Raw genomic sequence first — 24,360 nt, forward strand, 5'->3', positions numbered from 1 at the left:
AATATAAAAATTTAGTTTATAATTTTTTTTTTTTTTAATTTTGTTCGTATTTTCATTACTTTTTCAAGCATTGAAGATGATTTTTTCAGCAAATAAACATTTTTCTTTTATATAAATTGAAGCAGGAACTTCAAATAGCATTCAACACTGCATGTGACAGTTACATAAGGGTCAAGGGATATCTGTCAAACTCAGGCATCAAATCGAAAATGAGGTCAACAAATTAAACAAAAAAGCCGTTCCGTACTTTAACTCACAGTGTTATGTGTACAGCTCGCTTTTATTGCACTCAGTTCTTTATGCTTTCCTTTTATATTTTAAATTCGCAAATATATGCGCTTGTCCTCACGAAATGTCAATAAAATATAATTAAATAAAATCGCCGCGCCACTCGATGCAAATAAAATTGCCCACACGCTCGCACACCTCGCCTTCAATGGCGATTGCGGCAGTAGTGGCGCTCCGTTATGCAGCTCGTGTGCATTACTGCATTCACTTCTTTTACATGTGTGGTCATTTGTAGGTACATATATGTGTGTGTGTGCAKGCCTCGTTTTGCAGACATTACGTTACAGTGAATGCGTTGAATACGCGGCGAGTGTGAAAAGCGCTTTCATGAAAAAGATATAAATTTTTCTTTCATTATTAAACCATAGAAAAATGGAGTTTTCACATACACATGTGTATTTATAGCACTACATATTGTAAATGTGTGCATTGAAATGAATAAAAAGGGCTTTAAAGTAGGCGAGAAATCGATATGGGAATCGCATGTAATTACTTCATTCATAGTGGAAGCATAAATACTGGCGTGCGATAGAGTTGCCACACTTGAATATTTTGTACAAGCTTTGAAAGCAATTCACAGTTTGGCGACCCGTGTTCTTTAAAATATTTGTAAATATCAAACGGGTTTTGGGTTTTTGATATTTTTGTGTTCAAGGACCTTCTGAGTATCCCGTATACCAATATTTTCAACTTTTAAAATATGCTTTTTGAAAGAAAAAAAAAAAATTCGCAAATGATATGGGTATTTAGAGAAGATGTAGAAACAGATAAGATATATAAGAGGCCCTTATGGGATCAATAGGAATATTTTCGGTTGTGAAAAAAATTGCGTTGTGGTTAATGAAGGAAATACAAACTTATCAGTGAGCACTTAAGTGACGAAAGTCATAAGAAAATTATTACAAAACTACATCTTAAATCCCCTTGTCTTCTTTGAACAAAAATCCAGCTATTCAAATAATGAACTGGGAATTTAAGTGATACGAGGACTAATAACAACTGGAGCCTAGTAGTTAAGGCTGGTTACCTACTACTAAGCAGAATCTGACTTTGATCTCAGCTTTTGACTCGGTCCTTAGAATTATGGTTCAAGATATAGAGCAAGGTTAGGTTCAAAGGCTTCTCGATAGTAGTGCTTGGAATCCATTTTCCTCCTCAGCCACGTTTTAGATTACATTTCCAGCAAACTCAGTTGAAATCCATACAATCTCTAGAAAATCGCGACTTCAAATCTTCGCCAATCGTATCCAACAGAGGAATGTACAACGAAACCCTGTAGTATTCTTCGCAAGTTCTCATGCAGAAAGTTTCGCGTTTTGTTTGTCAGCAGATTCTTGGGTTTTCTTTGTGAACTTTTAGTACTGCCGCCATCTTTTTCGTGTCTGAATAATTGGATCGAAAATGTTCCTCAGTTTTTTGTCTTAATTTCCCCCTTTGAATCCGCCACTGAAAAATATCACAGTAAACTGTTGTTTTTTTATAAAACAGAATTTACGAAAAAAAAAAATTTACTGCCTCTGAATAAAACTCAGCTTATCATAAGTGAAATCTACATCAATTAGCTTGCAGTCTTCCAGAAGTGAAAAAGAAAGCAGCTTTTACACCCACTCCGTCTAAAAAACCTTTTTCTTGTTACTATTTATCACTACATTTAAGCACACATACACACACATATGAGCAGAGGCCAAAAGAAAAATTAATTACACCGCGACACGGCCAACAAAGGCTTTGTGGCATATAAAATGCAGAAAACGGTGTACAATGACAATAATAACAAAGCCGCGCAGCACAGCTGCAACTGGTTTCCGTAGGCTGCTGATTAATTTTTTACGATGCTACTTAATTCCATTATTCTCTTCCAGAGTAAAATCTGCTTGTGATCGCTCGAATTGGTCAGCTGAAAGCCCATTTAATATTTTCGAAATCAAATTCTTCTACAATTCTTACCAAAACGTTTCTGCAGTGGACAAATTTTAGCTTCCAACACAGGTCTAATGCAATCAATAGCGTAGAGCGCAGCTTTCTTCGGAATACGCGATCTTTATGTGCCACTGACAGCGGGTCTCAATGCAACGGTGTCTGCTGGTTGGCGACAAACTTTAGAAGTGGCTTATTGTAAATTGTTGTTTTTGTTATTTTATGTCCACTTTTTCATTTTAGTATTTAATTTGAATATTATACACATTATTTAAGCTATAGAAATAATCGTTTCGCTGCGGTTGACAGTCTGGCCACTCCATTGTTCGCCATTGTCACGGCAGCTACTGTAAATGTCAGCTTAAAGGCTTCGTTATTGTTATTTGTATTAGTTTTTGTATTAGCATTAGCTCGTAATTTTTCTGTATTAAAAGCGAGTTTAAAAAGTTTTTAAACAAAGCGATGGGACGACAGTCAATTTGTTGCGCTTTGAGTGGTGAAAGGAAAAATGCATTTTCACTTAATTTTATGATTATGCATGCGGCCACCTAGGTGTAAGCGATTTATTACTTTGTAAATTTGATATATTTGTGTTTAAGTCAGATTCTTATATTTTAGACTATTTATACTAAAAATAGCAATTTTTTATAAGCTAACGAAAGATAATGTTAAAAAGAAGTTATTATAAATTATTAGAAGAATATGTGCATTAAATGCGATGCTGGGACGTCTTTCTTAAAAAGAGTCTCTATAATAAACGAATTGCTTTAAATTAGTTAATACTTTAAAGGGCAACCATGTCGACGTCCAAAACGAATAAGATTTTGTAGAAGTTTTTCATTACTGTTCTTTTGCTTTTTTTAGAATTGCTTCAGACTTATAGGAAAAAAATACAAGGTTTCTTCTACTAAGAATGATTAATGAATGTTGTGACAAAATTTTGAGACAATCGGCACATTTCGCCTTTTTTTAGTTGAATTTACGCCGCTTAGGGCCGCTTGCTCAATACCCAGTTAATATTATCCTTTCATCTCATCTCATCTGGATGACTGAAGAAACAGTTTTCACCAAGTTCTGGTTAGCTTACCTATAGGTGGTTTGTTAATATTTTGTATACGTGAGAAAACAGTTCCAAAAACTCGCATTGTCAACAAGTGAAACTTTGCAAACCATACATGATGCATGTATGTGCATGTTCAGACGAAGACTCTGTTAATACCCAAATCGGTCTTCGTAAGCGAGTGGACGACGAGGATAGACGTCTTCGCCGCGCACCCTGCAAAAGTGAGTAACCCTTATGTAAGACGGGAAGGTTCCTATGGCCAGCTGGTTTGTGGTCTCGTAAGAGTGTAGGCTGACATACAGTAGAATTATAAATAAGAGCTAAGCTTTTCATCATTACATTGTCTTGCTCCGACGAATGAGTAGAACAACATGATCATAGATGCCTTTTATTAGATGAAGAATGATCGGCAAAAGAATTCCTGTCTGAACTCCGTCTATTTATTGTAGATTTTACTGCTACTCCTTCTTTCCATTAATATTGATAATAAGCTGATGAATCTGTCATCCGATAATTTATAACTAGAAGTAAAAATGGTTGAATTATAGTAATTTTTTAACAGTTCGATCGTCTTTATATTAAAAAGAGTGCACACCATTTTGAGCTTTCCACAAACCCAGATGTTCCTTTGTATTTTTAAAGCTCGAGATATATACTTCGTGTTGATTCTGTTCTCTCCTCTATATTCAGCATCTTTTCCGATTTTTCTCATAGAAAAATGTTTTTTAAGTATTATTTTTTGTCATTTTAGTTTATTACCCACTAAGTGCTTCCTTCTGCTTTTGTCTCGAATATCCCTATGTGTAGAACTATAAAATTCCACACTTTTGTTGATTTCTAATGTTTGCTATTTTATTGGACATAATTTCAATTTATTGTATTTTACAATTTTTGGAAATAAATTCTGATATTAGCTTTATGTCTACATTTCAAAATATGTTAAGTGCTTGTGACATTTAATAATACAAGCTTTTATTACCACATTTTACAGTAATTTAATAAAAAAGCACACAATTTCTTTATATTATAATAAAACACTTGCCTCACACATTACGCTGGAGAAATAATATCAAATAAAACTTTATTAGGCATTAACATTTATGTAAGTCATAGAAAATTATTCCTCTTCTACTAACATATATGTGCTGCAAATATAAAGAGGCAAACTACTGAAGACGACGATACTGAGAATCCCAGCGGCACGCAACGATTTAGAATAGGCATATTTGCCTTACTTCAACTCTTTTTCCCTTGTTTTGGAGAGCGTAAGCGCTTGCTGCCACAACATTTATTGAATTTTTAAACATTTGCAACTGAAAATCGACAACACTAAAAGCTCGACGACATTAAAAATGTCACGTAAGTGCTATAAAATAACGGAATAAGCATACAGTATATACTAAAGATGGCGTACATTTGTATCAAGGTTGAAATTGGCTTCCCAAGACGTCCATACAAAGATGGAGGACAGGTGGGTTGCGCAGAAAAAATTTGGAGCAAAGAAGAAGCAACGAAAATGGCTGCAAAAGCACCAGCAGCAAAACGTTGCAACTTCCGTTTCAGCACACTTTCAACTCGCTAACTGTGCTCTCCTCTCAAGAGTCTGTCCCACGCAATGAGGAGGCAACTGTCTATTTCTCTACGCGTAATAAACTCAAACGAGTATGAGCAATAAATGGGATGTACATATATGTTTATGTATGTATGTTTTATGTACATATGTATGTGAAAAAAATGTTTGCTTGTGCTTAGCGCGGAAATAGCTGCTTACCAGGCAGTCAACGTAATCGTTGTGGAAATAATATAAAAAACAACTTTCATTTTCATTTTATATCCGCAAGCAGCAACAATATAAGCCGCGCATAATCGAGTTTTTATGCAAGTACGTACTCATACTTATACGCATATGTATGCGAATTCCAATGCGTATGCTTTAATAAAAGCTAAAAATATCACAGAGAAGCCTCGCATCCCTTCATTACGAAAGACTCTTCTGCCGCGAGTATGTTCACCCTTATTGCTTATAAGCTGGCCAAAGAAAGTGAAGACCTGTATGCAGCGTATTCTCGCGAAGCTCAAATTGACTGTCTGTGGCAGCGAAAATTCTTAACCCGAGAGACGTTCAACTTTTGTGGATATACACGCACATATCTCTCCCCTTTCATATTTGCATATTGAAGAATACTCAGCAATCTTGCTAACTGGTTTGCTTAAGTAATACGTAAATGCACGTTGGCTTAGCTTCAAGCAATGAGATTTAAATTCCGAGAAAAGTTGAGAAACGTATACATTTTTATTGATTCAAGAAGTCAAGTTCCAAAGCGAAATGTTAAGTTTGAGAAAAGATTATAAATTAGTGGGTTTGAATGGGCTCTTCTTTTATCCAAAAATTGTACAAATTACGAAAAGTATCAAATTATTTATCAATATTTATTTTGTCGCCTTCAAAGTAATCCTCACCCGATTTAATGAATTTATAAAAACAATTTTTCCAGTCCTGGAAACACTTTTTATAAGCACTTTTTGGGATGGCCTACAACTTCTTCTGCAAATTTTGTTTTATCTCTTCGTTCGCCTGAAAACGGGTTTCACTTAGAGAAAATTTCAGTTTGGGGAACAAGAAAAATCATAAATCTCGTGAAAGCGGTGGTTGATCGATTTTATTTATTGGCTTTGAATTCGGTCACAATCGTACTCTTTCTGAAAAAAAAAATCTACTTTATCGGAAGGAGCAGTCGGTCACAATCGTACTCTTTTTGAAAAAAAAAATCTACTTTATCGGAAGGAGCAGAGCAAGAACTCAGTTCATACCCAAAATCATTCGAGCGGACTTGCAAGAGACTCCGAACTCGTTAGTAATCTCTCTAACATTTGACTGACGATTTTCAAGAGCCATTTCCTTCACTCTTTTAATATTTTTATTTGTTTAAGAGGTCGAAGGTCTTCCGGAACGAGGCAGACCGTGTTTGAAGGGTTTGTACCCCTCGTAAGCTTGTGTTTTTGAATCATGGTAAGCCTTTCCGCACACTAAATTTGGTTAGAAATACCTTTTTACTTATATATTTGGCACTCGATATAAATTAATGTCCTTTACGAAACAATGGAGTCTTCCTTAGAAAAATATACTATACCCAAACATAACTAAGTATACATTGACAGTGGTAAACTTTCGAAAAAAAATCAAATCTATATTCGATTTTGAGATCAGTCAAAAATTGCTAATAAAATCTATAAATGATAGGTCAAAAAACGTTAGCAAAGACACGAACCAATAATTATAACGAAATTCACCATTTATGGTTACTCCTTTGACAAGTAAAAGTTTTGAACAACATTTACTTAGTTAAAGAGTTAAAGCAGCAAACGACAACTATCTCCACTCTCCAGAATTTGCATTAGTAGTAATAATAATCAAAGACTAGTGGGTACCATCGCGTAATTATTAGTTGTAATTTAATAAAGTCTTCATTAAAAATATTTCGATGAATTATAAATTAATAAATAATAACACCATTAATTAAAGAAACTCTCGCAGTAAATTTAATATAGACGACTAACGGATACATCAACTTTTACTGCCAATTTCGTAGCAAGTGCTGCATGTGTCTCTCCGTTTCGGTCTCCGCTTTGCGTCTGCTTTCGCTGAGGGCAATTTCACCACTTCGAGATAGTCAAGCTGGCAAGCAAGAGCAAGTCGCATAATCAAATATTGACTGACATCGTTGAAATTACCATAATTTGCGCATTGAAATGCAAATTTCGTCTGCAGCGAATAAACTTTGCAGCCAAGCGACGCGACGCGACTGGTAAAGGTGGCAACCACAACAGCCAACAACAGAAGCAGTAGACTTGCGAAAAAGTGCCAGACTAACACTCACACAGCCTACACATACTCTACATATACATATAACTGTTTGTACTGGCGTTACTTGTGTTGTTAGTATGCGAAAAGCTTGCAACAGCGCACTGTTGCACAGCGCGAGCAAATAGTGGTGGCACAGATGTTGTTGACATCTGCACCGCGGCCGGTGGTGGCGTTGGCGGCTGCAACAGACGCTCCAGCACACAGCCACTAAGACGCTGGGAAGCTGAAACGTGCTCAGCATATTTGAATATGCAATAAGCGCTGTCGGGTGCTACTTCATTACCATGCGCTGCCACTGCCACCGCCACCGCCACTGCCACCAGTGCAGTGCCAGTTGCCAACATTCAGTGCTGGGCGACGTTGCACAGTTCGTTTGCCAGTAGTGCAAGCAATCAATGCAAAGTGGCTGCGCCGGCGGCAGTGGCAGCAGCGCGGAGCTGCGGAGCGTTTGCATTCAAATTTAGGCAGGTCGGAGGTTAATAAATTTATGCATAAAACTTATAAATTATGGCCAATAAAATTTAATGTAATCTCGTTGAGCCAAAAATGGCTCTGTAAGTTTGTGAAAAAGGTGGAAAATAAAAGTTATGGCTCAAATAATTGTTGCAGTTAATTTAATTTTTATATAAATTAAGTTTAAGGAAATAATTTATTCACCTCTTCAATAAAAGTATAGTATATTTTTTTTAATAGTTATAGACTTAATTATATGTATAATTTGAATATTTTCAAAAATTGTTTACAAACTAATATTGGTACTTTTTGTAGCAGTTACTTTCGATTCGCCATTACTCTGCTCACTCTCCTAGGAAGCCGCTCTGTTATCAAAATATAGGTAGTCGAAAAAGTATTTTCGTATTTCTGATCAAATTTGAACTTATTTTTTTCGTATTTATATTGAACTAAAATGAATGAAATATACACACAACATTTTGTTCGATCACTTTTATGTTATTTTTCAATCAATGTAAAACTTTTCTGGAGCAGCTCATAGTGGATGATTCCTTTCCAATTCCACCAAACACTCAGCTTAACCTTTCGAGGCGTCAATTCTGCCTTTGCGACCATTTGTTGAGTTTTACCACGCTTGGACCTTGATCGATTTTGATTCACTTTTCGTCTCCTGTTACCATTCGCTTTAGAAATGGCTCGATTTCATTTCGTTTCAACAAAGAATCGCAGATGTTAACTCGGTCCATTAAATTTTTCAAAGACAATTTATGTGGTACCCAAACATCGAGCTTCTTTTTCAAATGGTTCAAAATCGTTTGATGATGAATGCTAAGTTCCCTGGCGATGTCATAGCTGCTTATGTGATTGTCCTGGTCAATCTTTTCCATAATTTCATCAACTTTTTCAACGATAGCTCGACCAGAGCACTTTTCACATCGAAATTTCCGGAACGGAAACAAGCGAACCATTATTGTGCTAAACGAACTTATACAGCATCGTCTCCGTAAACTTCACAAATATCATTGTTGGCTTGCGTGGCGTTATTCCTTTTTTTATACAAAAATTTCAAAATAAAGCGAATTCATTCATTATTTTCACTCATTTTTGAACAGCTATAAATTTTTTTCAACTTCGCTGAATTTAATTTTTTGTTTGGTTTGGTGAAGCTTAAAGTCACACCTTTTTAACAATAGATGGTATGACACAATGTGATTGGTGGCACTGGAGATATACGACTTTTTCAACTACCCAACAATTTTTGCAATTTTCTTTCATTTTCACAGTTTTATTTTACGGTGGACCGGTGGATTATGAACATGGCCTGCATCCGCCACAGTGCTTTCGTTTTCTCAAATATTCTTGAAGTATACTTTTGGTCCAACACATTGAAGATATCAATCAGCTATTACAATTATTTTCATTTGATGGTTAAAAGTTGTATAGTTTCGTTTTCAGTGGCCTGGCGATCAGTTCGGAATTTTGCCAACTATTAACAAATGATTACTTTGACTCTGGAAAAGCGCAGATAAAGCTTACAAAGCCTTTTTTTTTTGTTATCAGCAGTACTTTCTTCACTTAAAAACTTTGTTTAGTTAACATATCTTCCAATCATATTATTCCTTAAAAGCAAATCTTGACTTTAAATAAACTTGCAGGCTCATTATTACATAATTTAAGTCTTCAGAAGATTTTAAGATAACCCTCATTCTCATATGCTTGAAGCGCATCGTTAAACTTTGAGTTAATTCAAAGCGATTTTGAAACTTTAACGTTACGGAATCTCTCAAACCCCCACTTCTTGTTCTTACGCACTCACACTGTTCTATAGCGGAAAAATTCATAATTTATGACAAGCATAACTCCCCTCACAATACACACGGGCATAAATCACATGCAAATATAGGTCGCTCAAAAGGCACATGATAGGCAGAGCGTTTGGGCGGGGCTGCGTAAAGTCAATGATATGTAGAGTTGACCCAGATTAGGGTTAGATAACGAGCTTATTAGCAGACAATAATCAATACACACACAAGCACATATGTATCGCTCTTTATGCACACACTGGTATTTATACGCATCGTCTATTGTCCAGGCAAATGCAGTCGCAATAATCGCTCATACATACCTTCTCCTTGCAGCAACAACAAGGGAATTGTGCGTAATAAATTTCCTTTTACCTTTGCATATACATATGAATCTAATCAAATCGCAATGGCTACAACAAAGCACATACTAACCACTCGAGCGTAGCTTTTTGTTTCGCGCTGCCTTCATATACTTTACAGTTAATTTTATTGCTCCTTTTTAGGTTCCTAGCATAACTCCTACTAACGATATAACGGTACACTCATCGTTGCTGGTATCTACGGTTGTGTGCGTACGTGCGTGTGTGTGCGCGCGCTGCAGCCATTCATTACGTAACCCCCATTACGGCTGCTTCGTACTCGTATACATTTTCGTGCCGCCTCTTTGGCGCTGCCTCTAATGCGTTGCTTTTATTTATTGAAATTTTATGCATTTCCGCTCGTCGTTTATTTTGTAAATCCTTCGCTACTTTTTCCCTCCACTTCAAATGCTTGTGGCACTGCCGCACATACGAATATTTATTGCGCGGGCATTTGAAATGTCGTTTAACCCCCTGGCTTCGCATATTTACATGCTTGTGTATGCGGCGGTATGCATATGTACTATATGTATGTTATTAAGTGTGTGTGGCAGTACCCTTCCATTTATTTTCACCGCTTTTTCTGTATTTCATTACTTTTGTTTATTGCTAATAATTTTTGTTGGCAACGTGTTGTCGTTGTTGGCTTTTTAACCTAACTGATAGTTTATTATACGCATACAAGCACGATTGCATGAGCATGTAAGGTGTGTTAATGAGTGTATACTTGTGTTCGCATGTATAATATGATATGTGAGTGCTGTGACGCGGTGCGTATACGCGTGCGTATGCGTTTTTGTTGAACATCGCGAGTGCGCTAGAATGTAGGGGAATTTGCCTAAAGTTCCAGCAGGAACTATTTTTGTGGCATAAATATAGATACTATTAGACAGATATCAACAGTCAAATAATTTTTCGATCGAATTCTTCACAGGTGTTTAGTGTGGATATTCGATTTATGCAGAAATGCGCTTTTTTATCTTAAAAAAGTACTTGAAAAAATATAAAAATCTTAAACTATCTTGAAACGAAACAAAAAAGCTTTTTCTTTCTAAAAAAAATGTTAAAACAAAAAATTTTGAATTCGGAAATTTAGTATTTTAAATGCGATATTTCTACCATTTCGTTTGTGAACCCATATCTGTCATACTTCCACACATTTTTAACATTTTTAAACAACAAACGACTCAATATTTCTTCCATACCATCTTGTATCTTCATATATACTATAATATATTTTATAATGGTAACAGTTAAACTTTGGTATGATGCAATATTATTTCGTTTTAAACTGCTTAATAAAAAAAATTTTTACCACACTCAAAATTTATTCCGCAGACACTTTGCCAGCAAATTACGAAAATTTATTCAAGCAGTAAAAATTTAATTTCGCTATCACTGAACTTTTAAAGTTCATGGTAAGAACAAAATTATAAATTTAGTGACAATATATAAGCCATATATAGACCAGTTGTGATCCTTTGCGATACCAGATGGAGTTCAGTTGCTAAGTCCAGGTAGTCATTCTTTAAAATTACTGCGCTTGACGCCAATTTTAACCGACTATGCGGCCTCACTATCGATACCTCCCCTAGTGTGTCATGTTGTGGAGACTCAAATGCGGAACAAGAGCGCAAGAGAGGCTCCATTATTTCCCTGATGCCCTGCTCTAAACATTTCCTGCAGTCTTCTCGATCTGTCGGCCACATTCTGCGATCATAAGCCGTCACCAGACAATGACCAGTTAGTATTCCGATCATATTCGTACATTCTCTTCTATTGAGTGTCAATAGGAAGTTTGTGTACTTCTGATCTACCGCTTTGCACATGACTTTTGTAGTTTTCCACCCAGGCAGCTCCTTCAAACGGGTTTTGATTTTCTTTACATTGATTCTGTCGAGATCGGCGTATAGATAATACAGGTGTTTCCCAATGTTGTTCACGTTGCCGGATGTTTGCCGTACAGCATTCTCGGCAATCTCGTCCACTATTTCATTGCCCATGAAGCTTTTATGGCTTGGCATCCAGCAGAAGTGAAGTCACTTGTTTCTGGCAGCATTTTATAGTGACCGCTGCTTTCCAAGACACTTCTGACCGATATACGATTGCCTTGATACCTTTGAATAAATTGACTAACTGAAATTATTGGCAATAAAATATATATATTTTTTATATAAATTACAATTGAATGTTGCCCGACATCTCTGCTTAAAGGTGACTCATCAATGACCCTTCCAAACAGTGTATGTTTTGTGGATGAAACTGGCTTAAAGCTTTTGAAGTCCACTTTGTAAAAATAATGTACATATCTAAAAATTCTATTATAACAAGTGGCAGAGCTTCTTAAAATATTTTCAATTCGGAGTCTTCTTAAAAGCCTACAAAGGTAATTTATCAATTTAGTGGTATAATTTTTTTTAACAGGTGGCAACTTTATTTTTTGTACTCTATCAAATCAATTTACTAAATTTTCTTAACTGGTGGTAACCCTTTTCATGTATTCGTAATTGCAAATAACAAATCTAATGTAATTAAGAGGGTTGTAGATAAAGCTCCCTTAAATCTTTTGAATACCACTTTATAGAAATAATGTATATATTTAAAAACTCAACTACAATAGGTGGCAACGCTACTTGAAATATATTCAATTCGGTTTTCGGAGTCTTCCTAAACATTTCAAAGTTTATTTACTTTATTTTATCAAATCACTTATAGGAAATTTTTTTAAAGAAAGTTGCCACCAGAACTTTCTTTTTGTATTCTTATGTGTAAATAACAAACCCAATTTAAATATGAATATGAATAGCTTTTGAATACCACTTTGTAAAAATAATTGATTAATTATAAAATTAAAAAAAAAAAACAGGTCACCCAAATCTCACCCAAATTTTTTCATCTTTAGTTTTTCAGGAAAACAAAAGTTCACTTACTTTAATTTTTCAATTTATTAGTATAATATTTTTTTAACAGGTGGCAACTCCATTTTTTGTTTCATTATGAACAATTCCAACACTTATTCAAATAAATGAATTTTATATGATTTATTAGAAAATACCCTTAAAAGCGCGTTAAACGCCACCTTGTAAGAATAGGTTCAATCGGCATGAATGCTTTATTCCTAAAGGCTATTCCATGAAATCTCACATATGTAACTATGAAACGACAATTTCCACATACGGCATAATTAACGGTTTGAGTATTTAGCGCACAACTACGTCTACCGTTAATTCGTAGACAACAACAACAATAACCACATCACCAACAGTTGTAGTGCGAAATTCATTAATGCGGTGTCCTAATTATTTGCTGTTTTCCCCGGTGTAACGGTGAATTTGCATCAACGCGTTCGCAATTAAAATATACTTTTGCGCGACAGCTGCAGCAATGTTGTCGTCAATGTCGTTGAGACAACTATTAGTCATGTGTTGCTTAATGCATATGCTGTTGTTGTTGTTCTATTAGAAGTAACACCTGCTTTGAATGTCCAGTGGGCAAACTATTGATTGGCTGGCTGTCCGATTGGCCGTTAGATTAGCTGCATGGCCATCTGTCCGACTGACACACGATGTTGACTGATTTTTCCCTGAAGTGCGCAAGTCCAGTCGGTGGCTCCCACTGATGCTGCAGGTGAGTGAATACAGGTGATTGTAATGGGTGCTGCGAATGAAAAGTTTATTTCGAGAAAACATAGGAGTGATGTTAAATGAGCCTAGGTTATTGCCGCTGATGACAGTGAGATAATTTCTGTGAAATGGAGGCATGACTACTTAAAAGAGAACATCAGAAATCTAAACACGGCTAAAAATAACGTGTCAATATGGTAGAAATCCCTCCATAATAATAGTTATTTTGAATTCTATCAGTCATACATATCGGCGATCAGACTACAAGTAGATAAACGATTCCCCTTCTACTCCCAGTCCGAAAAAAATTAAACTGAGAATGCCCCTTGCAAGCGATCCCCCAGTTGCCAGCCATTTCCGATGATCCCAAGAGAAAGTGATCGTATGAGCACCATCAGGAAACAGCTGGTTACAATTAAAAGTGTGGAGCAGGGTATGAGCCCAATGCCATTAAAGCTTCACTACTTTTATCTGAGAAAAGCTACACCTAGAAACGATAGTTTTGTGTTCTGCGCCTAAAAGTAGATTAAAATTCAAAATCTATTGAAAGAAAATGTTTCCCCGACTACAGTTTTCTAATTAACTACTGTACGAACTACCCGTTACTGTTTAGCAAAGGTGCACATACATACATTCATCTATGATTAACACGAGCAAATACTTGCATTACAAATTGATGTTTATTTATTTTAAAGCATTTAATCATTGTATGTTTCTTTCTACGTGTGTTGTGGCTGTCTGCAGCACATAATCAGCCATGTACAACTGACTATTTGTAAATTACCGTAATTGCGCGTCATTATTCACCATTCTACGCAGTTAGCTAGGCTGTTCGTTTGCCGCTTTGTCTGCAACTTTGTTGCTTTTGTTGACATTTTTTGGCTTTTTTGTTTATTTTGTTGTTGTTTTTTTTTTTTTTTGTACCGTTTGTATTATTTCGCTATCATTAAGTGCATTTTTCAAACGAATTTCTATTGATTTTAGCAACATTATTTATTTTGTCGTTTTTCGTTATTTATTTACTTGCAATTAATAAATGAAAACATTGTGGTAATGAGCCGAGCCAAGCCGCGCGCTCAACCACTCAGCGTGCTCATTACAGATTAATGCAGCCGACCAACGCTAGCCAACACCTTTACGCGCACGCATACATACATATTATTACATCATGTTAGTGTGTGTGTGTGTGTGTTTAATATGCATAATACTTCATGCTGTCTGCCATTTGATTTCAATTGGCTTACGGCGTCGTCGGCAATTGACTTCACACTGGCATAATTAACGGCACCGCGGAGAATCGAATGTTGCACGTTGCATATCTACTGTTATGCTCATGTACTACCCATGTATTTGCGTATATGTTTGTGTAGGCATTGTCATTTAACAACAATTTCAGTGCAATTAATTGCGATGATGGCTTTTTGTCGGCAAATCGATTGATTGATTATTGGTATCTATGCGAGCGAAATTTGCCGTAAAGCGCATTGCTTTAATGTTGCAAAATCTGCGCAAGAGTGTGTGTGTGTGTTTGTGTGGGCTGCATATGTGGCCAGCTAATCAAGCTTACTTCGCACAAAACCCGTAAATGTCCGCAGCAATTTGCGTAATTTGGCTATTCAACGACGGCCTGTTCCAGAGTTTTTGTTGTTGAGAAAACAAGTAGCACACCATTAGGTAGAACAAAAACTTGTACAGCTACACAATAAAGTGAGCTCACTGTCAAATTCATAGGTATTTAATTAAAGCATAATTATTACTCTTATTACTCTGTAGACTGAGTAATAATGGGCATACATGACGTATAAGCAACTTTCTGAAAATACGCTGTCTTCGATTTGCACATATGCAAATATAAATGGTCGTTTTAACAACACTAAGTATTAGATTTGTGGTAATTTTATACCTCAACATCTAAAACTTGATCAAATTAATTTGATTAGTTTAATTACTTAATTATGTAGCATCCGAATATAAATTAAAAGACATTTCGTTAATAATCAAGTCCCAAGAACAAAGTTGCTTCAAAAGTCATTAATTGTGTTCCAAGTTCCTTGTTCGAGAGTTGGATGGTCGGAGAGCTAACCAGAAGTCGTTTAATTTTTTACTTTGAGACTGCTGCAACGAAAAATAAAGTTGTCTTGAATAACAACATTCGTAACTTTTCTTCTCAAAATACACTAGTTTACAGTCACTTTGTGGCTGCGATGATAGTTCCTATTTCTTGCTAATTTTGGGTTGCTAAACCGAAAATGTTAATAAAAATTTCCTAACATGTGGGATGAAAGTGAAGTACTACAGTGATAACTCCGAATATTGCAAGTATTCTGTCTACTTTAGGTCTTTGTAGTGGTACCTCCTTCAAGCTCAATCAGCTTCCTTTGTGCCAATTATTGTGTCGGTCAGTGCATAAGATATATTTATCTGGATGGCATTTACACATCAAGGGGTCACATAGGTTTACGGGTTAAAAAAATCTATTTTTTTTTTATTGTCTTCTTAAAGTTTACAACAACTCTAGAATATTGTCTTAAATTTTCAAGTTGATCGGAGTAATAGTTTTCGGTGGTACGACTCGAGGACTTGTGCGCTCGAGGCTATGCTAAGTGCGTTGTCTTTAAACGCGTTTTTCTCGAAACTGTGTTCTTGAAGTCGATTACCAAGAATTCTCAAGAATGAATCAACTGATCTTCATGAATTTTTACATAGGTCTTTGAGATACAATTCTTAAAAACTTGTACGAAGGATTGTTTTTTTTTTTTTTCAATTACAACTATTTGAAAACAGATATAGCGAAATTTTAATTTTTTTTAATGTCTGCCAAAAATTCAGTTTTCATTTTTTTTTTTACTTCGTCTATGTTCTCAGTTAAGGAGGGGTCGCCGGAAATGGCGTCGCAATTGCCGAGTTTAAATTTTTTTTTCCAAAAATTGCAGAATGTCTTTGTTAATAATACAATAAAAAATTCTAATAAAATATTTCATTTTTTAAACATAAGAGAAAAAATTCTTTAAAAAAACTGTTTGGTAGTCGAGTAAACCCTGTAACCCCTTAAGGTATTTCCCTTTCTTTTACTCCTGCAAGTTGCAAGCGTGTAAAATGTTCGGTTGCAGCCGATCTTACTCCTTCTGTACTTGTTTTTCTCTAGCTCAGAGCCTAAGTTGGTATGATCTGGGTTTATATACTCTTAATCTTCAATGAAGCTGTTCGATAGTGTCCGCGGTGTCACCTTTGCTTTTTCATAGCTTGAAGGTCCCAGCTGGAAGCAGTTACAAATATGCTTCAACATCTACTCCATTTGTGGAGTAAAGTAGACAAACGGAAAGAAAGATATTTGGTTGTGCATGAACACTTCTGCGGCTACTCAGCTCCATTCTCACATGTTTATTTAAAGCTTAGGTTGTTGCGGTCACAACGGTCGCTAAAACATCTGTCACAAAACCAATGCGCTAGAAGGCCCAAGTGCAGGCCCAAGTTTTTTCAGCATAAAATATGTGAAAATGTCCAAATATCACGCTAACAAGGTGTTAATAATTACATACCTTAAACAAAAATACGTGAAATGTGGCAGCATTATAATATTCTGTTATTGCTGAGATTTCCGGAAACCATAGTCGACATTTGGTTTTATACAAAAAACTGCAAGCATTCTTTCTTTCGTAAGTGTTAATGTTTATGGCCCAGAATATTAGCGAAATTAAGCGCCAACGGCAATTTGGTAGCTGTAATGGCTCCGCTTTGCCACCTCTTATTAACTTCTGTAGCGGAGCTTGCATGCGAGAAGCAAATTTAGCTTTATTGCAACTTTCACACGATGCGACAAAGGTTCTGTGCTTCGAAAATTGTGCACATATATAATACGTACATAGTGTTGTATGGAAAGGTGTGAATATTCATGCACCTACTTTAAGCGTTCTTTAATGGTTGAGCTATTTAAAGCATACTAGTGGTGAAAGTTTGTTAAAATTTACGTGAAATTTCTGAAAATTTCTGTACAATATGAAGTTTGGTTGGCATGTATCACGGGAGGTTAATACTCTTACTAATAACGCTCTTTATGAAGAAGTTACCAGATCAGAAAAATTAATAGAACTATTTGATGCCTAAAGGTTGTAAAAAGTTTGGATATTTAGCAAATATGTCTATCAACTGGACCATCTCAATAGATGAGCAGGTTAAGTGCTTGGTTTCTTTGCAAAAAATCCTGTTTCATATCCACTCCCTCAAAAGGCATATTTGATGTTCCCAGATGCAACTTAAAATTCGGTGGAGCTAAACTTCTGAAATAATTTCAAACGAGAGAGAAACCTCTCCCAAATATTTAGCACTGGTGTCAAAAATATTTCTTATATATTTATTAGTACATAGCTACGATATTTTGATAGAAAGAAGTCTACATGTAAACCAGTGCGCAGCTTAGTTTTCCAAGAAAAAACCACTCGAAGTGAAAGCAATTAATCACTGAAAATGTTAACTATAGGAGCACTTCACATTTATTTATATATTACTATATATATTTGCATACCCAACTCTCAGCAGTGCGATCCCTACTGGCAGCAGGTTGCTACAGTGATTTGCGATATTGGTTGAGGAGGCAGCAACAATTTCGGACTCGGACTGAGCAAACCCAAGCAATGAGCAGCCCACAAACTGTCCACTCGGCCAGCTACTTAGTTGGTTGTTTAGAAAGCAACACCAACCAAAAATCTACAGAGCTAGCTAGCGTCTGGCAAGCGAACTAACTCATTTGGCCACCAACTGGTTTGTTTGAAGCTGGCGGGGCATGCCACGTTGGTAAATATTGTTTATGCCTTAACTATATTTACTTATAATATTCGCTTTATTGCCGTGCAAGTCGCTGCAAAGGCCATACTTTGCTGCACTAACTGTTGCCATGTCTTACAAAGCACGGTTATGCATCTTCAGCCAATTCATATTTGTAGTTTTTCTGTGCCACACAATAATTTAAATGCCGCTATGCATTGTTGCTGGCGAAGGCGTGCTCGGACCACGCTCAGCGACTAACGAATACTCACATATGTACTTCAGCTTGTAATCACAGCTTGTGGCACGATTGTAGTCAACAAACAAGGCGAGTCAACACAGCGCGCGCAATAGACCCCCTGAAGCCTATGAGGACAGCCAGACCAGCGCACGGCGCAAGCAAAAGACAACGGCACAGCGCAAACAATCGAATCACCGACAACAACTATTTTTATATTTATTTGAATGTCATTGTTGTTGGCGCTGAGCTTATGCTTTGGCTGTGTTGTTTTACGATTTTGTCTTTCGAAAATTTTGCATTTCATTTCGACAGCCAGCCACATAGCCACATATGCATGTGTGCAGTCGCCGCAGTCATGTCTTGCTGGCGCAGAAAATATTTGCTTTTCTAGGCATGTGTGTGTGTGTGCTTTCGTTTATATCTCTGTGTATGCCTACCTGCCACAATGCCACTGCGCGGGTGACTGTGTGATTTAGTGGCACAGCTGTGTGGCCTAAAAAAAAAATATTACATATAATATGTAAATGCATTAAAAGAGTTTCAGCTGCGCTGGTGAATGCAACGCTCACGAGTTCTCAGCGGCTTATTACCCACTTTTAGTTAACTACACTTTATTATTAATTTTTTCCGCCAGCAAATCCAGCAGCATAAGTGAAAAATTAAAAGTGAATGCCCAAGCGCGCAACACAAGTGCGGACGCGTTGCCAGCTGTGCTTGAGCTGAGAATTTTTCACAGTTTCACAACGCCATACATACACTCGTGCAGTTCGGTTCAGAGGTTCGCGTTTTGCACTTAGCGAAGATTAATGATTATTTATGTTTATTTAGCAATTACATGGGTTTGTCGCGCGAAGGTATTTCATTTTTAAAATTTTCAATTAATTTTTTAGTCGAGGTTGTCTACACATGTCAGTCAGTGATTGCTTCGTAATGAATAGAATTGTACTGAGAATATGAATAGCACGCGCATTTGTGCTTAAATTTAAGTATAAATAAGTCTGAAAGCTCAAACGACCTCATCAAGTATTTTCAACATTTTATTTTCTAAGCCACTTTGTGGAGGCTTTTTTTTATTTTTTTCTTCCTGATTTCGCCATCTTTATGAGATACTCCTCTGCCTGAAAATTGCGCATCGAAATTTGAGTTCAGGCCTTAATTGTGAAAGCATACTGTTTCTGAGATGTTTTCCCCAACATAATAAAATCAAATCTTTAACTCTTGCAAAACATAGAACCGTTTGGAACCACTTTAAGGCTGATTGGAATCGTTTCATTTCTCTTTTGCCTTGTGTTTGTTAATATTGGTCGGAAATCATCTATCTGAGCTACTTGCCTACGGCCAAACGCTTTACTCAGATCTAGACTGTCAACAATGAGACCGTCTGCGGAAAACAATCACGCATAGACGGTCAACTTTGTTCAGTAAGAGAGCAACTATTTTCAATTAAATAAGCACTAGGTATGATTTTGCTGGAAATTAATTCGCCTCAAGGGTAGCTGTGAAAATCGACCCTCAAGTTGTAATGGTTTCGATGAGACTCAAGTTGTTTCATTAGGAGCAAGGGTTTCAATGTGATTTGCATTATAGAATTACCCGCAAAATTGATATATTTTACTAAACTTTATATAATACTCCAAGTTATCTTTGTAGATCATTAGACCATAATGTTAGCATTTTTAGAATAACATCTCGGGTACATTATAATAAATAGACCATATATGGACGTACTGTGCTACGAATGCGGTTCCAGTGATAGGATATCTGGATTAAAATATGCGTTTTAATTGCTGACTGGTTTACCGATGTTATAAGTGTTCCTTGTACATAGATTCTGGTGCCGCTATGCATTTTTTTCCACTTGCTTATCGAAAGGTTAGGGAAATAGTGCAGGAAATACCGAAACATGTTTTCTATTAAGTCATGACGTGGAGAGGTAAGTACGTAGACACCCTTAAATCAGCATGGATGGTTCTATTAAAAGAAGAGTGGGGTTCTGAGAGGTTATATAATAAAAATTTCTCTTTAAACATGAACAAAACAAATTATGTCAGCTTGAGAAATAATCTATGTAATCGCTAATTATACAAAAATTGCGCCTTTCTCCCCCTTGGCTTCGAAAAAAATTAACTCAAAAAAGTCGCCAAAGAATAATAACTTAAGTAAGAAAATCGCATTCAAGAAGCGTTGAAGCAGAAAACAAAGCTCAAATTGCGAAAGATAAAAACTTCAGCGCAAAGTCGAAATAAAAAAAGCAAAAATCAAATAAAACAAGGAAAAGGCAAACAAACGTAAATTGGTGAGCAACAAAACCGCAAATCACATAAATTATTGCAATAAACAAACATAATCGTAATAAAGACGATTTACGAGCACAACTTAAGGCAATACAAGCATAGAACCCACGAGCAAACAAACAGCCGCACAATTATACAAGCGCTGAAGAGACAAGGCGCGGCAAAGACAGGCGCACAGGCTGAGAGAGACATGAGCGGAGCTTTTTAAATACACGAGTACAAGACAGATACATGAGCAGTGAACAACGGCGCAGCAGAGGCAGCAAGGAAGCTTTGCTAAAACAAATAAATGTGTGTTGCTGCACATAAATAACTGCGGAGAAATTGGTTGGCTCAACTGGGTTGCCGGAAACCGCGCGGGAGGCGAGCCAGGAATGCCGGGAGTTTTTGATTGGACCACAGGTAGGGCAGTAAGGTAGCACATACATGCTTCCACACATAATATACATGCAGGAATGGCTTGTATGTGAAAACTATGTGCGAATTCATATGGGTGCTTTGGAGCGCCGAACTTCACTACGAAGCACTATTAGTTACTTGCCTCTCAGGTTGCGAAAACCACTTGCCACAGACAAACACAAATCGGCGCTGCGCGAAAGCAATTCGAATTAATAAAAGTTGATATATGATCATGTGAAAAACATACCAAGCGCACATACACATACAACTATATATGAGAATGGACCCACTGTAAGAAGGTGGCTTCAGCGAAAAATAAGCTTGCCTTAAGCGTGCACCGGCTGCAGAGCAGGCGTTGCGTGGAGGGGTCTGACTAGCGAAAATCAGCAGCAAATAACATGTGTAGAGCGCATGAAAGGAAATTGGCGACGAGAGGGAGGAAAGAAAAAATCAACAAATTCTCATGAAGATGTGGCTAGGAATATTCTCATTTAACAAGCTGGTTGTCTACGCAAAAACGGAGCTGGAAACGCGAGCCGGAACACAGGATACTTAAGGCACGCGGGGTGCGCGGAGAACAGTACGTGAGTATGTTTGTATGCACGTGTATTTCGTGTGGATTGAGCGCCTAGGCGACAGTGGCAATTCCACATGCGCTGATTGCTTTGTATGCCCCAGGCAATAAGTCATTAACCAAAAAGCAAATTCCGAGATTAGCTCAAAAACAAATATGCTAATAATATTCTGTATTTTCTGTTTTGTTTTTGTGCTTTGCATATGGCCGTAGGCGCGCATGTCATTTGCGAGTGAAGGGAAGCATAGTAATATTTATTTATTTGTATGCTGTAATCATTACATGTGTAAGCACGCGCAGATTACAACTGCGAAAGTATTAATAAGTATGTCAGCGTGTAAATAGTTGCGGGCAAAATCGCTCCACCCCGCGCCGAAACTAATTTCGGTGAATATACAAATATATATATATAAWAGCATTTGCTTGCGCACAACATTTGGTTGAGCGTGAAAACTTTCGTTGCTTTTGCTAGCTGAGCTTAAGGAACTAAGTTTTAAATTGATTTTTGGCGTACAGAACTTTTCACTTAATGCGATTCCGTTAGTTTTGTTATGCACTTTGGGAAAATCTTATATTAAGAAATGACATTTCAACTGATTATTGTCATTATGTGATTAATTACAGTAGAGGAAATAGCAGAGAGTGCTGTCAGTACTTCAATTTGTTACAAGCAATCACAAAGCAGTGAGTACATGCAAGTAGTCGCTGGCTTTTGTAGGAAACGAGTCGGTGAAGGGATGAATTGAGAAATGAAGACATCTTATTTTGTCTATTACTTACTTATACACTTGCTTTCTAAAAAGCAGCGCAACAATTATTTTCAATTTCATTAGTTAGATGCATGAAATAAATGTGATAGATGCCAAACAGAAAGAAAAAATAAGGCTCGTTCACAACAAATGTTCCCTACAAACCCTTTTTCATCTTAACGCTCACTTTATATTGGTACACCTGGTAGTTCAAAGTCAGCAGCTTTATAAATATATTCACTTTAGTCGGGATGCAACTATTTGCTCATACATCAAATCAGCGTTACAGTTCCTTATCTTTGTAAACGTACACGTAACTTTGTAGACATTCTCTAAATGTATGAGAGCTGAGCGCATAACGGAAATGAGAGTTAGAGAGTGAGAAAGAAAAAGAAAGAGTTTGATTTATGGCTTTTTATGCTATTTGGAGCGTCAGTAGCTTCTTTCACTCTTCGGTCTTTGGCTTCAGAAAGTTGACACATAGTGTACGGTAATCTATCATCCACCCTCTCGATCATGTATTTAATGATCTCAAAGTTATTATTCGACGTTGCTCGACTTTTGTGTATCCCAACAATTCACTATCAACCCTTAAGCGAATATAGAAGTAACCAAACTTGAGCAAGGCCCTAAACTCGTATTTGAAAACTAAAGAAATTTTATATTGAAATATTCAACAAAGCCAACCAAGGCTGTTTAATGTATTCATTAATATTATGTGAAATCTGCAGCTTATATCAGAACTATAGTATATTCAAACGGATCTAAGCTACAAATTTTCCTTTTTGAGATTACAAAGTACTTTTAACGACTATACTTTTTCACAAAGTAAAACTACACCCATAAAATCATAAAATTGTTAAACCAAAAGTTTCAATAAAAATGTCTTCTTGTATTTTTAGTGCTACCTCAACTGCATGACTCCGCCAGCTCTGATACAAGCAAGCACAACAACCACAACAAGCACGACAACCATCGTACCAACATCTACGGAAAATGTGGACAGACGTCAATTGCAACATAAACAACAAATGCAGCAATCATCAAAAATTAATAAACCAATCCAGGAAACTTGGACATTGCGCACAGTTTCAATGTTGCAACAAGACTCACTAGTGCTCGTCGACATCGCCTGGGATGCATTGAATACGCCAAATCAATGCCTCATCAGCTGGGAGGTGTCCGGTGGTGGGCTGATGGGCAATCTCCTGACCGAGTCATCGATTGTGCAGTTATCACTGTGGCCGGACACAAAGTACCGCGTTAAGGTCACCTGCAAAAATAAGGTAAGTTGATGAAAAGCAATGAGAAATTACTTCTCCTAACAAGTAACCATTACTTCAAGCCATTTAAAGTAGTATTTTTAAAGTGTTATCTAACCCCAACGCGCCACAAGCCACATTCCCCTTTGGTGCTAACTTTCGCATCTGCGAATTTTCACAATTTCGGTCAAATTTTTACCGAAAATATTTCGGCAAGAATCGAAAAAATACGTTGTGGCACGACTGGCGCGATCCATGTTTGCGATAAGCCGGCCGGTGTCAAGTGTGAGCCGCAGCTGCTCGTGGGTGTAGCGTTAGTTGAACGGCATTGCAAACGCTTAGTGCCGTTCACACAAATTGTCGACGTGCCGACTCTGTAGGCGCGGTAATAAATGAGTTTTAACTAGAAATTCGAAAGTAATTAAATTTTTTGAATGGCCATAAATAATTGAAATGCGAATTGAATGGCTGTCAGATCATTGGTAGCGAAATGTGAGGTGGTTGTATATACCGTTACTGGGTTTGTGAAAAGTTACGGGAAAGTTTTGATGTGCAGTCAAACCGGAAAGTGTCTGCAATGAAGGTCATGAAAATTTTCGACACCTTCTCAATGTTCGAGGAACTGCAGACAGACTTACGAGAAGAAAATGCTGTTCTAACATTGAATATAGCACCTTGACCCGTAGTTGACCAATAAAATAATGCGA

General features: G+C 36.8%; 1 protein-coding gene across 2 annotated transcripts in view; it reads left to right on the forward strand.

Annotated features, from left to right (window-relative positions):
- Window positions 1-24,360, forward strand: part of LOC108975921 — a 123,467-nt gene that overhangs the window by 95,025 nt on the left and 4,082 nt on the right. For both annotated transcript variants that reach the window (XM_018944760.1, XM_018944761.1), the window contains exon 4: window positions 23,294-23,677. In XM_018944760.1, coding sequence (XP_018800305.1) covers window positions 23,294-23,677 — 384 coding nt within the window. The remainder of the gene's footprint in view (window positions 1-23,293; window positions 23,678-24,360) is intronic.

This window comes from Bactrocera latifrons, unplaced genomic scaffold (assembly GCF_001853355.1).
Source record: "Bactrocera latifrons isolate USDA-ARS-PBARC rearing strain unplaced genomic scaffold, ASM185335v1 scaffold_7, whole genome shotgun sequence".
NCBI classification, from domain to species: domain Eukaryota; kingdom Metazoa; phylum Arthropoda; class Insecta; order Diptera; family Tephritidae; genus Bactrocera; species Bactrocera latifrons.